The 16770-nt window shown below is 41.0% G+C and overlaps 1 protein-coding gene across 1 annotated transcript in view; it reads left to right on the forward strand.

The window, feature by feature from the left end:
- Positions 1–8287, forward strand: part of LOC119428592 (thyrotropin-releasing hormone-degrading ectoenzyme) — a 144781-nt gene extending 136494 nt beyond the window's left edge. The window contains exons 18-20 of the mRNA XM_037696276.1: positions 2700–2840; positions 2925–3006; positions 7709–8287. Of these exons, the coding sequence (XP_037552204.1) occupies positions 2700–2840; positions 2925–3006; positions 7709–7861 (376 nt within the window). The 3' untranslated portion in view covers positions 7862–8287. The remainder of the gene's footprint in view (positions 1–2699; positions 2841–2924; positions 3007–7708) is intronic.
- Positions 8288–16770: the final 8483 nt, after the last annotated feature.

A 16770-nucleotide genomic window follows, 5' to 3' on the forward strand; every position in this document is an offset into this window, starting at 1 on the left:
GGGCCTTTGCAGGGTACGTACTGGGCCTTTGCATGTTACGTACTGGGAATTTGCAGGGTACGTACTGGGACTTTGTAGGGTACCTACTGGGCCTTTGCAGGGTATATAATGGGCCTTTGCAGGGTACGTACCGGTCTGCACTGTAATTTCCAGGTGTTCACAAATAGAAACCAACTGAAACGTGTTCGAACATGTTTAAATAAGAACGTTTGTGTTTGTTTGCTGTGCAGCGTCACCATCAGTTCCTGTGAACTGCAGGAACGTTGGCGCTGCAGAACCAAATCGATGCCGTTAAAGTGACAGAACAACGTTCACATCTGAGTCTTAACATGAATTATTGATCAGCAGAGCTCTGAAAATTAGCTTTAGTCTCCGTTCTGTGACTTTATTTGAGAAACTGTGAGTAGGTTATTTACAGTGGAGTTGGTCTCGGCTGTATTTCAGCACGACGTTGACGAAACTGTAAAGTGACTTAATGATTTCTGAACGGGAGGTTCTGCTCTGCGAATTGATTCCTGTGGCGCTGTGAGACAGCAGAACCCCAACACGATGAAAAATGGACCTGCTGAGTGGGTCAGAGGGAACATGGGAGCCTTTTATGGAGGGTTAACGGCAGCGGTGCGTTCTGGAGGCGCTGCGGTGACGGTTGCACGTGTGTGCACGTATCGATTTCTGAGCCGCGGTTAAACTGTTCTCCGATCAGCTGCACACGCACGAAAAGAGCAACCGAAGCTCTGAAACACACTGATTGGCCACAGAGGAAATGCTTTCAGCACAGAGGGATTGTGGGAAAAGAGAAAATTGATTTGGGGTTTTTATTGAAACGGCGGCTCACACACACACACATGCACACACACGTGCACACACACACACACAGAAAATCACAGCAATAAAAACAGAAAGTGAACCGGAGCTACTTTTGATGACTAAACTTTTTTCAGTCCCGCGTCTGAAAAACATTTTTCTTTATTGTGTTTTTGAAAGTATCACCTGCAGCCCGGAGTAATCGGATTACTCTGCCTGCCGTCAGTGCTGTCAGGGAGCGAGTGGTGGTTTGACAGAAACAGGCACCGGTGGGGCGACCAGCAACACGGAACAAAATACTAATTTGTGTTAAACACCCTGACCTTTCCTGCTGGACCCGCACAGCTCCGCTTCGAACGTTCACCTTTGTTGTTTTTACGGCTGAACCGCTCAGTTTCCACAACTCAGATCGTTTTTGGTGTTTCTCCTTTTTGAACAAACCGATTGGCTTAAAATTAATTTTTGGTGCACTTCTAAACAGATTGTTTCCTCTGCAGAAGGTTAAAAGGAAAAAAATAATAATTTTCTACAAAATGCTGCTGATTTACAACAATTGTTATTTCAAACTCTGAGAAACTGATTTTAGGTCCTGAACTTTATTTTTATTTTTATGTCATGCGTTAGTTTAGAGATGAGTCATTTGTTCTTTTGCATCATCTTATTTAAAAAAATAATTTTAATTCACGTAAAACATAATTTGATACTTGATTTACATATTTAAGCATAAAATGTATATTTGAATGTAAATATGTAACTCATGTATTTCTTTATTTTGTATTTCTGTTTATATATCAGATTGTTAGAGAAGTTATTAAAGCCTACAGATTTTTTTTATTAAATCCATCTAGTATTTATTTTTTTTTTTGGTTGATGTTTCTAGTGAAGTCTTAGATTTATTTAAATATGTTAATTACCTCCTGACATATCTGGATATTTTAGTCTTTGTTAAAATTCTGACATTAAGGTTTACTGGTAAATATTTGACAATAATAAATATTCCTGGTATAATAAACAGTAGTCCCTCGTTTATCTCGGGTGTTCCAACGCTAAACTTAATGTTACCATGCTAATGCTATGTTACAATTTAATTTATTTTATTTTTTTACCCTTTATATACAGGAAGTCTTATTGAGCTGCGATAACTCATTTTCAAGAGAGACTTGTTTGGGAGCAGATGGGGGTTAAGTGCCTTGCTCAGGGACCCAGAGTGGGGCAAATGAGGGTGGAGGCAGGTGTGGGTGTTTCAACTTTTCCACCCACATTTTGATGTTGTCTGTACCGGGAGTTGAACCTGCGACTTTCCGATCACAGGCCCATCTTCTTTAACCTGTGCGCCACCACTCCCCAAATGCTAATGCTAATGTTGCTACCTTGGTGTTTGTATTCCAACATTGGTGCTACTATGCTGCAGTAAATGTTGTATGCTAACGGTAAAGTTGCTATGGTGTTACCATTTCAGCAGTGTTTACCTTGCTAGCATTAGTGTTACTAACTATGCTAAAGTTATGTCGGTCTGCCAACGGTAATGTCGCTATATTAATGTTCACATTACTATGCTGATAATATGCCAACCTCAGGGTTACTATGGGAACAGTAGTTTTTACTACACTACCAGTCTTAATTATGTTATGCTAAGAATGACGTCATAAGGCTAGCATTGATGTAATTCTCTTAATCATTTTATTATGTTAGCATAATGCCTGAGTGCTAGTGTTAAAATGGCTATGCTAGCAGTGACATCACTATGCAAGTGCTAATGCAAATATCCAGTTTTATTTAAAATAAAAATGAATTTAAAATAAACATCTTCAAGCTCATTCTGGTTTTACTGGGTAAGGTTAATAAAGTTGATGTTTATCTGTAACCTTGTTGTTTTTGTGTTTTGTTTTCTTCAGGTTACTCAATCTGTCTCTAACCACGGACCTGGTTCCGGAGCAGGACGTGATCGACGTCATCATCCACGTGGGCCGAAACCCTCAGGGTCGAAACTTGGCCTGGAAATACTTCAGGGACAAGTGGGACGTCCTGAACGCTCGGTGAGACACCCAGACCGTCCACCTTCAGCTTTTGACTGTTTCAGGACCCAAGCGGTGGAACACGCTGTCTCTGTCTCTGTTCAGGTACGGCGAGGCTTTGTTCATGAACTCCAAACTCATCAGCGGGGTCACCGAGTTCCTCAACACCGAGAGAGAACTCAACGAGGTAAAAACACAGAAACACACGTATTACCGAGCTCCTGCGGGGATCGCTCCGGTCCGTTTACAGGTAGATGAAGCCGAGCGCTTCCATTTCTACTGCGATCGAACAAGAATTTAAAACATCAGCCTCTTTGTCTCCGATATGACCAATGATCTGCAACAGATGCTGAGGCTGAAGCCAGACGGACAGCTCTCGTTATGACTGGCATTTAATCAACTTTATTTCAATCCAAACTGACAGCTTCATCCACTTATCCATCTAAAGTTTAAACAGCTTCAATCATCTAAAGGCTGCCTGAAGGACCTTTTCCAGCCTGTAATATTCACACGTTGCTCATTTAGCACAGAAAATATTAATTACATATTTTTGGAATGACACAAACACATTTTTAATACTTAGTTTTTGGTTTATTCATGACTCGTTTAGTTTTCTTCAGTAAATCATCTGTGAGGTCGGCGGGTCAAATCTCATTCAAAAAGACAAAATATAAGCAACCAAATAAGAAGGACCAAAAATAAAAACATGAATAAATCTTGATAAACTGCCTCCTGTCCTCTCAGACACAAATGATTCAAACAAACCAATGTTGTCACTTTTAATCAGTTTATTAAAAGAAAAACTATTTTTATTAGCGGCAACTTTTATGTTTTATTGACAGTTCTTGTTTAGTTGTTGAGTCGTTTTATTTCATAAGTTTAGATGAGGATAGCTTCTTTAGAACAATGGTTCCCAACACTGGTCCTTGAGGAACTCCATGCTGCATGTTTGTGTTATTTCCCTGCTTTGACACACCTGCTTTAAATTAATGAATGAATTAATTAATGAATGGGTGATTAACAAGCTAGAGAACATGAGGAAGTAAATAAGTCACTGATTCAAGTGAGTTGGAGCAGAGAAACAATTAACATGCAGGATGGTGTTCCTCAAGGACCTGGGTTGGGAACCACTGCTTTAGATCTTTAATCTTTTTATCTTAAAGGCAACAATACAAATTTAAAGTCTGGAGATCCATGAGGTTGTTTATTCTGATGAGAAAGAAAAAGATAACGTTACATTTTCTATCTGTTCCATCATGTTACAGATCAGGTTTGTTCTCGCTGTTTCCAGCTTTAATTTGATTAAAGTGTAGATTTAGTAACTTTATACTTTTTATTACTTTAATTCAAACACAACATTGAGCTGCTGTGATCTGAATTCTATTTGTTTGTTTTGCCTTTTGTAATTGTTTGTTCAAACTTAACTAAAACTGGTGAGTGTTCACATCGAGGTGTACAAAAGTTTCCTTTTGAAAAGTGCCACGTCGAAATCCAAGATGGCTGCCACATATGTGAACCGACCACTTCTGTCATTTAAAGCAACTGTTTACTGCGCAAAATGTTAGTTTCTATGTCTTTAAGGGACTAATTCAGCTGGTTTGAAACTCAATTCCACTTCAACTAATGAAACTTTACTCAGCCATTTTATCAGCAGCACGATGGATCAGTGGTTAGCACTGTTGCCTCACAGCAAGAAGGTCCTGGGTTCAATCCCCGGTTGGACCTGTGTTCTCTGTGTGGAGTTTGCATGTTCTTGTGCTTGCGTGGAGTTTCTCCAGGTACTCCAGTTTCCTCCCACAGACCAAAAACGTTAGTCAAGCCAAGTCAACTTTATTTATAGAGCACATTTAAAACAGAACCTGTTATCAAAGTGCTTAACAACAACAACAACAATCAATGGGTAAATAAAAGAGAAAAATATATAAACATATATATACAATACACTAATAATAATAACTGAAGAATTAATAAAAAGCATTTAAAACATAGTCACATATTAAAAAACACTAGATCAATTTACACTGTGTGAAATGTCTGAGAGAACAGATGAGTTTTCAGCAGGGATTTGAAGTGAGGAAGGGAGGTGGCCTGCCTGATGCTGGGGGGCAGGTTGAAGGGAGGTGTCCTGCCTGATGTTGGGGGGCAGGTTGAAGGGAGGTGGTCTGCCTGATGTTGGGGGGCAGGTTGAAGGGAGGTGTCCTGCCTGATGTTGGGGGGCAGGTTGTTCCAGAGTTTGGGGCCCATGACTGAAAAAGCCCGATCTCCTCTGAGCTTCAGTCTTGTTTTTGGAACAGCCAAAAGCAGCTGATCAGATGATCTCAGGGCCCGAGGGGGAACGTAAGGTTCCAGAAGCTCAGAGAGGTGAAGGGGTGTGAGGCCATTTAGGCATTTGAAGGTCAACAGAAGAATTTTAAAGACTATCCTCGTACGAACAGGGAGCCAGTGAAGGGAGGACAGAACTGGAGTAATATGTTCAGACCTACGAGTTCCGGTTAAAAGCCGAGCAGCAGCATTCTGGACGAGCTGAAGATGTGAAATGGAGGCCTGGCTGATCCCAGCATAGAGTGCGTTGCAAAAGTCCAATCGGGTCGTGACAAAGGTGTGGACTAGTTTCTCAAGGTCGGGTCTGGACAACACTGGCTTGAGCTTAGCTACCTGTCTGAGTTGGAAGAAGCTTTTCTGCAGAACAGAGTTGATTTGTTTGTCAAACTTGAAGTCAGAGTCTAAAACCATCCCGAGATTTTTACCAGACTGCTTCAGTTATGGCTGAAGAGAGTCCAGGTTGACAGGATCAGTGGTGGCAGTTGAGCTAGGGCTAAAAACAATGACTTCAGTCTTCTCATTGTTAAAACTTAAGAAATCTGAAGCCATCCAGGCCTTAATGTCGTCCAGACATTTTAACAGCGGGTGAATGGAGCAAACACTTGCTGGTTTCACAGGCAGGTAGATCTGACAGTCATCAGCATAGCAATGGAACGAAAGGCCATGTTTCCTCAGGATGGACCCCAGTGGGAGCAAATAAAGTGAGAACAGAAGGGGTCCAAGAATCGAACCCTGTGGGACCCCACAAGAAAGAGGTAATGAGACGGATATATTATTACCAACCTTGACACAGAAACTCCTGCCACTCGGGTATGAGCGGAACCATTCTAAGGTTCGGCTGATTCAGGCCCAGGCCTCACTTGCAAAAGAGATCTGTGATCTCAGTGGGGTCGTCTGGTTAAATAAAGGTTAAATAAAGGTTAATAATAAAATAATCAGGAACCATCAAGACCGGGACGTCAATTCAGCCCGTTTTTAAATGGAAATAGATGAAACTTGTACAGCACTCCATTATATCTTTACAAAGACTAATCAGAGCTTTATCACACTCGTTCACCGATGAGACACACTTCGGAGACAATGACGGGTTTGGTGTCTTGCCCAGGGACACTTCATCATGTGACTGCTGGTGGAGTCAAACCCCCAACTCAGCCACAGCCGCCCCTTTTTGCCACCGTCACAGTCACGGTGGTTGATTGTGCTGAATAAGTCGATGTGGACTGATGGTTGTGAATTTCACTTTGCTTCTATGAGGATCAGGATGGAGGAACGAGGCTTCACTGAGTGAAAATCAGAGCTCGCATCAAAGCAGGAGAGTTAAAGGTGTCTCTGGGTGAAACTCTGTCCCTTTATGTTCTTTGAGCTTCTGTTGGTTTGTCTGCCTGAAAGCCTCGTTATTTCCCAGCGGACGCCTGAACACAAAAACTGCAACAAAGAAGATTGACACGGTTTTTATTTCACAACAAACGTTTCCGGTGACTCCCGTAAAGGAGGACGGAGGAGAGAAGAGTAAAGGAATAGAAAGTGAAGCCGTGGAGAAAAAGAAACGAGTTTGGACCGAACAACAGAAACTGAAGGGATGCTCCACTGAACCCGTCAAACTACAAACACCGACTTCTCTCTGACGTCTAAAAGTTTAAATTAATTCTCTGCTCCTCGCCTCAAACACAAACTATTTTTTTATTCAAAAGACTCTCGTTTAAAACATTTAGTTTTGGTATTTTCGTTTTTATTCTAAAGTTCTTGCATCGCTGGTTCTGATTACAAAGTTTTGAATTAATAATTTATAAAACTTAAATACGACCTTTTCGTGCTGGACTGTTGTTTTCTGAAGGAAACAGACGCTGTCGTGTTCCACCGAGAGTTTTAAGGTCAAAGGAACTGAACGCACGTTCTCTTTAATGAGTTCACCTAAATAATTGTTTTGTTATCCTCCATCACTTCAACACTTGCGATAATTGTTTTTATAACTTATCAGCGCTCACAGGCAGACACCGATGACCTCGACCACCCAGCTGCACATGCAGGATCATTCAGCTCTCTGAGAGAGAACTCTGTTAACTCAAACACATGGTTCATGGGCAGCCATTGGAGTTAAAAAACATCCATAAACCTTGACCAAAAATCCCCTGACAGTTTTATAATGAAAATATTCTAAACATTAAAAAATGTAGATGGGAACAGGATCGACCAACACGTTTTTAACCAAACCGAACCCCTGATGGGTGCGTGTGATTCTAAAATCACTGTAAAAGCTTCATCTTTACTGTAAAGTTTTTGTTTATTCAACTTGTATTTATTTAAGTTTGTAACTTTACTAAATAGTTTTCTCAGACATTGGTCAATTTATTTCTCTAGCACATCAAAACAACAAAAGCTGACGAAAGTTCTTTACAATTAAGGCAAATTAAAATTAAAGCAATAAGAACAAAAAGCAAGTATTTGTGAAAAAGTCTTTTAAAAATTGATTCACAACCCTGAAGGTCGAAGGTTCTGCTTGTTCACATATTTCTGTTTGATTTCCTCCATCCACTCCCTCCATCAAACCCCCGCTTGTATTCATCCAGTTGAAGGAGTTTATCGAGTCCGGCGCCGTCGGGGCGGGGCCTGCGCTGCCGCGAGCGCTGGAGATCGTCGAGGGCAACGTGCGCTGGCACCGTCTGCACCGTCGGCCGTTCTTCCAGTGGCTACGCAAACCTCCGAGCGCCACCTTCGGCTAACGCTCTGCCTCTTCGCCGGGGTGAAGCGACTGCTAACTGGCTGCTAAGCTAACGCACTACTAGCTAACGGAGAGGGTCGGAACAAAAACGACAGCGGGAAAACTGGCTCATCAGACGGTTTCTGACCTGGTTTTGTTGTAAAAAGAAATGTATTCACTGCTGATGGACGTTCTGATCAAACCCTGCTGAGAGAGTGCTCACGGTGTGAGCTAACGAGTCGATTCAGTCACGACTGAGTTAGCCTCGACACCTCCCCAGTGTTTGTGTCACCGTAAAAAACACCAACTGCAGTTAAATTAACAGCAACTATTCAGCCTTTAAGTTTCAAAGAAACCCTGATAATGTGATCACTTTATTTTCAATTTATAATCTCTGACCTTTTAGTTAAATTAATGAAACGTGAAGCTGACGTGATGTGGAAGGTAATGAAGCCGTACGGGAGTTTTTCTACCAACATTTCAGTCTGGGGTTTTAAAAGTTTTCTGACTCAGCTTTGGGAACCAAACCAACCTGGGTGTGCGTGTTTCACTTCTTTTGGCAGAACGAGTGTTCAGGTCAACCATTCAGAGCCGTGGGTCTAAAATGGGTCCGTTCTGATGAGTTTAAACTGAAAAGACGTGTTCCTTCAAAAGAACCAAGACCCCATCTACACAACTCCACATATTATTTTTTAAACTAAAAGTTTGTGCTGAGTTTGCACCTCTTGACCAAACATACATGGAGTTTTATTAGCAAAGTTTTATTTTGCACTTGCTCACGATCATTCTGTCCCAGCAGTTTTTGAGATGCACCATAATTTGGGGTAAAAAATAATATTGTTAGTGTGGACATTTAATTTATTTGTCAGAATGTCTAGAAGATAATAAAACGTATAAAACAATAAAAATGACCTGAAGTAGTGTAGCTACGGCTTAAATAGTTTACCTACCTACAGCTGATTCCATTAAAGACTCAACATGTTGAAATTAGTTTTTGGTGTTTAAAACAAAAATCAGATTTTAAATTTGCTGCTAATGTTTTTTTTTTTTTTAAAGCTGTTAATAGTTAAACTTCTTCATCTGAGTTATGTAGAGGGATATAACATTTTGATGAGCGTATCTAATATTAAAGTTTAAATTTGGGGTTTTCTTGTAATTCCATGTCCAATAAAATAGAAAAAAAGAAAAGAAAAAAATTTGGACATCTACTAAAATGGGTGGAGCCTGATAAGGCCACTGGATCTGACCAATCAGAGCAGACTGGGCTTTGCTGGAGCTCATAGCTTCTTTAACATCTGGATTCATAAAAAATCTGTACAAATGCAGAGACTCACTCATGATAATTGAAAATTTCAACTTAAAACCATAAATCCTAATTGTAGTTTGCAGCTTTTTTGTCTGTATAGATTCAGTCTTTGCGTTCACAACAAAAACCAGCTGCGAGTTAAAGACCCTCCATTTATTTTTCTGCTGCTCGTTCTGGGGCCCGGATCTGAAGTTAAAGAGGATTCTTTCATTAATCAGCAGCGTGTTGATCTCTGAACGCTGCTGTAATTGTCTCTGTGAGGACTCGGTTCATTCAGACTCATTAACTCGTCACAGGATTCAAACCGCCTCAGTTTGACTTTAAAGATCAGCTTTGTTTTTGTCATCTTCAAAACCCCCAGCTGTTACAAAATAATTAAAGCTTCAGAAACATCCTCTGGGTACAGAAAGTTGATTGTAGTTTGAACGTTTAGCTCTACACCTTTGGGAGCTCCACATGTGGGAAACAATAATTGTCCTCTGAAGAGTGGCGATGTCGCGTTCGGTTTTTAATGAGCCGAGCTGGAAAACGTTTGAGCGAGATTTCAAAAAGAAGGACGAAAAAAAAAACTAAGATTTGCTCAAACATAAAAGAGTTGATGAAATCAAACAACAGTTTAATCTGTTATACAGATTTGACTAACTTGTCCTGAAAACTGATCATTTGAACATGAAAGTTGCCTTTTCTGGTCTCGCGCATGTCAGTTTATAAATTTAAACAGAATTACCTGTAAGAGCATTAAAGAACAAATCAGATTTAGAAGAAGTGAGACTTTCAAACGAAGCAAAAAGCCCAAGGTGTTCCTGCTGTTATCATATCCGTTAAATTAACCCCTTGTTTTCTGAGTATTTTCCACTTGAGATCTACAAAACACAAGGTGTCATTTTAAAACTTATTAACTGAAAATGCAAAATTTTTAAAGCTTCACAAGCAACTTTTCTAGAAGCCCGGCCAGATGTAGTGCTTCAAAAGGGAACACCAAAAGTTTGGATGTCTTTATACTCGGACACCCACTAGCTTCAATCTGCCTGCCCATACAGGAACCTCCTAAAACCCAACGAGAAGTGAATTCATGCATCTTGGGTCCAGCTCTAATTTATTTTACATAAACAGATATGATTGTTTCAAAATGGCCGCCTCAGTTGTTTATTTGTCTCTTCCTGCTGGAAGTAGAAACAAAGTCCGAAAGTACCGTCTTTAACCCTGGAGTTTGTTGGTGGTTGGTATTAGACCCCATAAATACGGGTCTATAACATCTAGAGGTGCATCTCAAAAAATTTAAATATGATGAATAAGTCTTGATTTTTTTTTTTTTTTTTTTCTGAGTCACCAAATTTAGTTGTTTCATTATCGGTAAGCCATAACCATTAAAATTACAAGAAACAAAGGCTTGAAGTATTTAAATCTGTGTATAGTGAGTCTATATAATAAAGTTCACTTTCTGAAATGACTGACAAAAACCTGAACTTTTTCATGATGATCTAATTTTTTGCGATGCACCTGTATACATTACAGCAGTTAGCCACATGCTAGTTAGCATGCAGTGTTAACTGTTTCTGCTTCTAAAGCCCATTCAGTGTTTGTCAGAGAATCCCACAACTTGTTTCATTGAACGGCAGCTTTTGTTTGTTCCTTGTGTGATTCCTGTTAAAAATATGAAATTTTCCACTTAAATCCGCAACAGCTTTTTAATACACCGTACAGTACTGGTTTTCTGTTGGATGTACCTGCCACTTGTTCACTGAGGAATATTTGATGACTCATTCAGCCCAGTTTGGTCTTCAATGGAAAAGACTGTAAGAAAGAGTTTATGAATTACCCGTAAGCAGTTGCAGAAGTCTAGATAATCAAAATTGGGCAGATTCTCAATCCAACAGGACTTCAGAACGTTCAGTTGAATCTGAGTAATGTTGGTGATAATGTATCGGTGCCTGATGTTTCTTCTGAAGCAGCTCCATAGCTAGTTGCTCCGCACCTTCAGTCCATTTACGTCAGTTTCTCATTGAACTGTAACTGCTGCCAACTAGTTTTCCAACTGATTTTATGAAGACTCCCCAAAAGGTTTTAAATTTGGAAGTTTCTCAACCTACTCAGTTATTGAACATGTTAAAAGAAATTGTGACGAAGTTTCATTAGTTTTCCAACAGTCGGAGCTCATCGAGACTCAACCCGTAGACTCCCATTCTGAGTTACCCTTGGAAAACGGTAGAACGGCAGTTTTGGTTTGTTCCTCGAATGAATCGTTGCTGAGCACAAGAAAAACATTTTTCTGATATTGAATTATTTTTTTTCTTTACTTTTTAACAGGAGTCACTTTAAATGAACAAATTTAAAAAAACATTTACCCCCAGTGAAGCAAGTAAACGTAAATTACAATGATTTTCTGACTTATTCTATGTAAAAAAGACATTACAAGAACATAATGTAAAGTTTGTTGGACGTGCCCTGAAATCTCATCATTGGTTTGAACTGATAGCCATAAAACTGTCCTACAAGCAAGAAAACATCAGGACGCCTGTAGTTCTTGGTATGAATGATAAACCAAAGGCATGAATTAAAAGTGAATGGTCCTTTGACATTTTGTTCTTTTAAAGGAATGACCACATTCGAAGTACAGAAGTATGTTTTCATAAAGCACAAAACAGGAAGGTTGTTGGGTGAAGTACAACAGCTTCAGCTGTTAATCGCAAGAAAAACACATTTTCTGTCCCAACACGGACAAATGAATGAGCTGCCTCAAAGAAATGGACAGACAGACAGCAGAGTCCTCTTGAGTTGGAAAAAAATGGGTTTATATGCAGACGATGTGACCTTTTAAATCAAGTTTGTCTTTTGTTGACTAATGGATTATCAGATGACTTTTCCTACACGGAGATCAAGATGGACGGCACGATGGACTTTACAGTGCGACGCTGTAACTTTAGGAATGTATGGACAAAGTTTATACCTGATGGACCTTGAGAGGTTGTGGGGTTTTGTTGCGTTGTAAGAACTCTATTCTTCACGAGACGTCTATTTTTTGGGATTATAATCACTTTTTTTTTTTTTTGTTAAGTCAACAAACACCAGAGTTATAGATTTTAAAGCCCAACAGCCAAGTGGACTGAACAGTCCACCGTTGGGACATATCCGGTTGTTTATCAAAGTCCTCTTTGGATTCTGTGGACTCGTAATGAAAAGTGTTGCAGCTGATCGATCTAAGGAACTGGCTTGGATTGAACAGTCTTTGCTCTGACTGCGACAGTTTTTCCGTTGCACTGGATTTAAAAAGACGCCACCATCGGACTGAACCGTGGAACGTTCTAGAAAGAGGACTTCAGTGTGGAACTTCTGTTCAGTTGGAGATACTGTTTCTGTTCGATCCAGTTTTAATGTTAATAATTGAGCCATATATGAATCAATGGGCCTGCCTGCTTCTGTACATTCAGTGTCCAGTAAAGTGCAAATGTGTGATGAAGATGATGATGACTGTAAGACCAGTGAGGACACTGACGGTATCTGTGCCAGTCTTAATTCAAACCCTGATAATTAGAATCGATTCCAGTTTGGTCAGGGAAAAATTGGTCCATTTGTGAAAAGCTAATTGGCATCATTAATGTGCTGATTAGTCAGTTTATTATGAACTGTTAATGTCCAGTCAGGGAAATTTGGTTTACAAACATAAAGCACACTACGTGTACAGTAACACTGTAAATTAGACAGACGCGCTGTTTAAAAACGATGTGGAGTTTGACGTTTTTGTGGGTAAACATGGTGTTTTTGACAATGCTGACGATGATTATGGCCTTGGATCATAATGAAAAGGAAACAGGAAGTTGCAGGCAACACTTTAGTCCTACTTCCTGTTTACAGTGCTTTGGTCTCTTGTGTTGGGTGGCATTAAAATAATAATGAACCTTCACTGAGATTTGTTTTGTTTCTGTTTAAATAACTAATGAAACAACGTGAGGGCCTTCAAGTCATTTTGCCTACTATAAGTATTCAGTGATTTTACAGAACTTTTAAAGTGGGATTCTGTGGAAAGGTTATGAATAAAAAAACATGTTGGTAAACTTACAGCTTGTAAAAAACAATGATTCCTCTTGAAAATTATTTAGTTAAAAGTTTACAGACATCCATGTTAGAGATGAGCCATTTCCAAACATCTTTAAGTTTCTCTGACCAGCTGATATTATTTGAAAGTATAAAGCTCATGGTAGTGTAGCCAACCTCCCTGCGCATGGACGCAAGAGGAAATACGACCCCAGGTTGATCGAAATGCAAATGGTAGACCAAGAACCAAGGATCCCAAACCATCCAAAGTCAAGGTACGTAACTTTCTCATCGAATCACTTTTACAATCATGATAGAAGACAACCCGGACAGGCTCGACTGTTGGCAAAAAACTTTAAAACCTAGATGGGCATTCGTCAAAACATGACCAGAACAACATTCAAATTCAAAAATACTTTATTAATCCCAAAGGGAAATTATTTGTTGTAACTCGTTATCCTCATTTCATTAAGAGATGTTATAGATGCTGATGCTGTAGACAGGAAGGATCTCTTGTAAAGGTCCATCCCACAGTGGATCCTAAGAAACTGGCTGCAGATGCCGTCCGATCCGTCCACCCAGACTCGGCTGACCTCTCTGTTCCTCCGGGCTGTAGGACCTCCTGAATGCTGGGTAGAACTCCTCCCAGAGCGATGGCCACTCCTCCCAGCAGTCTGCCGAGCTCCTCGTCGCTGCGGACAGCCAACTGTAGGTGCCAAGGGACGATCCTGTCCTTCTGCTGTCATGAGCCGTGTTTCATACGACACATACAAGCACACCAACACATCCCATAAAATATCAATACTGCGATTGTTCACAACGTCCATCAATTTTGACAAACGGCTGCAACTTTAATCCTTGTGATGATTTCAGGTTAAAACTCACGGCGGTATGCATCGTTTCAAGAAATGGTCAGCCTTTAAGTATCAAAAGTACTTCCCGACACACTTTACCTGGATAGATTCTACCGGAGCCAGAGATGCACTTGAAAAACAGAACTGGAAGTGGAAGAAATGAAGCTGTTGAGGTTCTCCTTAGGAGAGACAAGGATGGAGAAGATCAGGAATGAGATCATCAGAGGTACAGCACAGGTTGAACAACTGGGAGATAAAGTTAGAGAGGACACACTGAGATGGTTTGGACATGTCCAGAGGAGGGACAGTGGTTTGGACATGTCCAGAGGAGGGACAGTGGGTATACTGGTAGAAGAATGTGTAACTGCACTGGTCTCAAAAATCCACGCTTCATACTGATGTCCAGTTTCCTTATTCCACTCTAGAACCACGGAACGCTGTGAAAACTATATAAAAAGAAATACAATACATCTTTAACCATAAATACTAAATACATAAAAACAACATATGCTGATTTATTTTCTCTCTCAATATTATCGTATACATGGCTTAACAATGTAACTTTACAGTTATTAACATTACTGTGTTCAGTTATTAACATTACTGTGTTCAGTTATTAACATTACTGTGTTCGCCACTTAAAAAGCGGTTGCAGAAATATGAGGGAGCCTCCGCGCTCTTCTGTTATTTCGCTTTCAGCTTCCGGTTCTCTGTTATACGTTTCAAACAAATCACTTAAACTCACTAAACCCACATTCTAAGAAACATGTTGCAAACATTTGATTTACCTGAATATAGAACATTGTGCAAAGAAGTAACTATGTTCTTACCACGGGAAAACGGTGACTTGCCAACTTCTGGGTTGCCATGGCAATAAGAAACAAACGGCAGTTAAGCGCCTGTTACAGGATGTTAGAAATGCAGCTGCCAGGAAAAGACAAAGAGGAGACGTATGGATGCAGTTAGAGAGGACATGGAGGGAGGACAGAGGAGGATGACTCGCTGTAGCGACCCCTGAAGAGGAAAAGCCGAAACGTGAAGAATCTACCGGAGCCAACGGTAGTTACGATTTGCTGAGATAGTAACTGTACGAACGTCTGAGCTGACATTAACATGCGTGTCCACGTGCGTTCCTTCTCAAGCAGACGAGTGGCATTAAAATGCGTCTCCACGGTCGTCTCTGGTGTCCACTCGTGAGGGGATCTTACCTTCTACTCTATATGCTAATAAACACGCCAGGCTGTTGGAAACAAACAGAACATGAGCTACCAAATTACACGGTGTCCCTGAACAACGTTCAGCGTTACAGAAGCAGTCACCGAGACAGTTTGGGAACGCCTGAGTCACACTGATAGGGTTCTGACAAACATCTCCGGGTTTGTTCCTTGAAGGGCGCCTGTTGGGAGACGGAGGTAAACGGAGGAAATACATGAAATGGTTTGTGCGCTCCAAGAACTGGAGATGTTGTTTGACCAGTTTAACAGTGATGTGGCGTAAAAAGCTGCTCAACCATTCAACAACGGTGAGCATGAACACGGTTTCTTCTAGAGGAATTTTCTTTGGGACAACCGCTGCCTTGAAGCTGCTGTGGTGTTTCCTCTGTCCCTCCTCCGTACGTTCTGGTGCTCCGTCTTGTCTTTTCCTGACATCCTCCATCACGGCCTGACAGATGTCCCTGAACGCACCCTGGTTTCCACAGTCCTGAGGAGGACCAAAGTCCAAGTTTGAGGATTTTACTTAAGAAGACCAAATAAAAACAGTTTACCATGAAACAAATGATCAGTTCTTACCTCAGCAGCTTCCAGAACCTCCTTCAGCAGCAGAACTCTCAGATGTTTTCTGTTTCAGTCTCATGGTTCTGGAGAAGTTCTGGCCCACTTGTCTTACCATCATTTGTTCTGCTCAGTTTTCTGAAGGTCCACCACAGCATCTCAGTCCAGTTGAGGTTCTAGATAGTTTGGACCACTGCAGCACCTTGGTTCTGTTCTTTCTGACCCGTTCTGTTGTAGATCAGCTGCTGTGCTCTGGATCATGGTCCTGTTGGACCCAGTCTGGTCCAAGCTTCAGCTGTTGGACTCCAGAAGTTCTGGTCCACTGAGTGACTGACAGGACCCCAAACCATCAGCCTCCACCTCCATGCTGACAGCTGGGAGGAGCTGTCTGCTGCAGTGCGTTCTGGGTAAACATTGTCCCCTGGTCTGGTTCTGGTCCAGAAGTCTTCTTCTTAACCTTTCTCTGTAGAACGTTGGACTCCAGATAACTTTGGCCCTTCCTAGATTGATGGACAGCAACAGCTGCTTCCCTGAGGTCATTGCTGATGTCTTTCCATCTTGGCATTGTGCTAACACACACCTCCAGAGCAGCAGCTCCTGGTTTTCTAGAGTTGGTCCCACTTGAACAAACGACACGATGGAATCAGTGGCCGATTTATTTTTTTTTATGTCCTGATGCGTAAAACCTTCAGATGACAGAACGTTCCTGCAGCTGCAGAGTTTACATGTTCATGACGTGAGCAGCAGAAGCACAAGGTTCAGATTCAAGCAGCTCCTCAAGAGCTCCAGACCAGGAGGCGTGTTGGTCCCCTGATACGGCCTCGACAGTCAGGCGTGGAAACAACGAGCAAATGTCACTTTTGTTGGCCTCCAGATTACAAATGTCACGCTTGTTGGCCTCCAGATTACAAATGTCACGCTTGTTGGCCTCCAGATTACAAATGTCACGTTTGTTGGCCTCCAGATT

The sequence above is a fragment of the Nematolebias whitei genome, chromosome 22 (genome assembly GCF_014905685.2).
Source record: "Nematolebias whitei isolate Nwh7 chromosome 22, NemWhi1, whole genome shotgun sequence".
In the NCBI taxonomy this organism is placed as follows: Eukaryota; Metazoa; Chordata; class Actinopteri; order Cyprinodontiformes; family Rivulidae; genus Nematolebias; species Nematolebias whitei.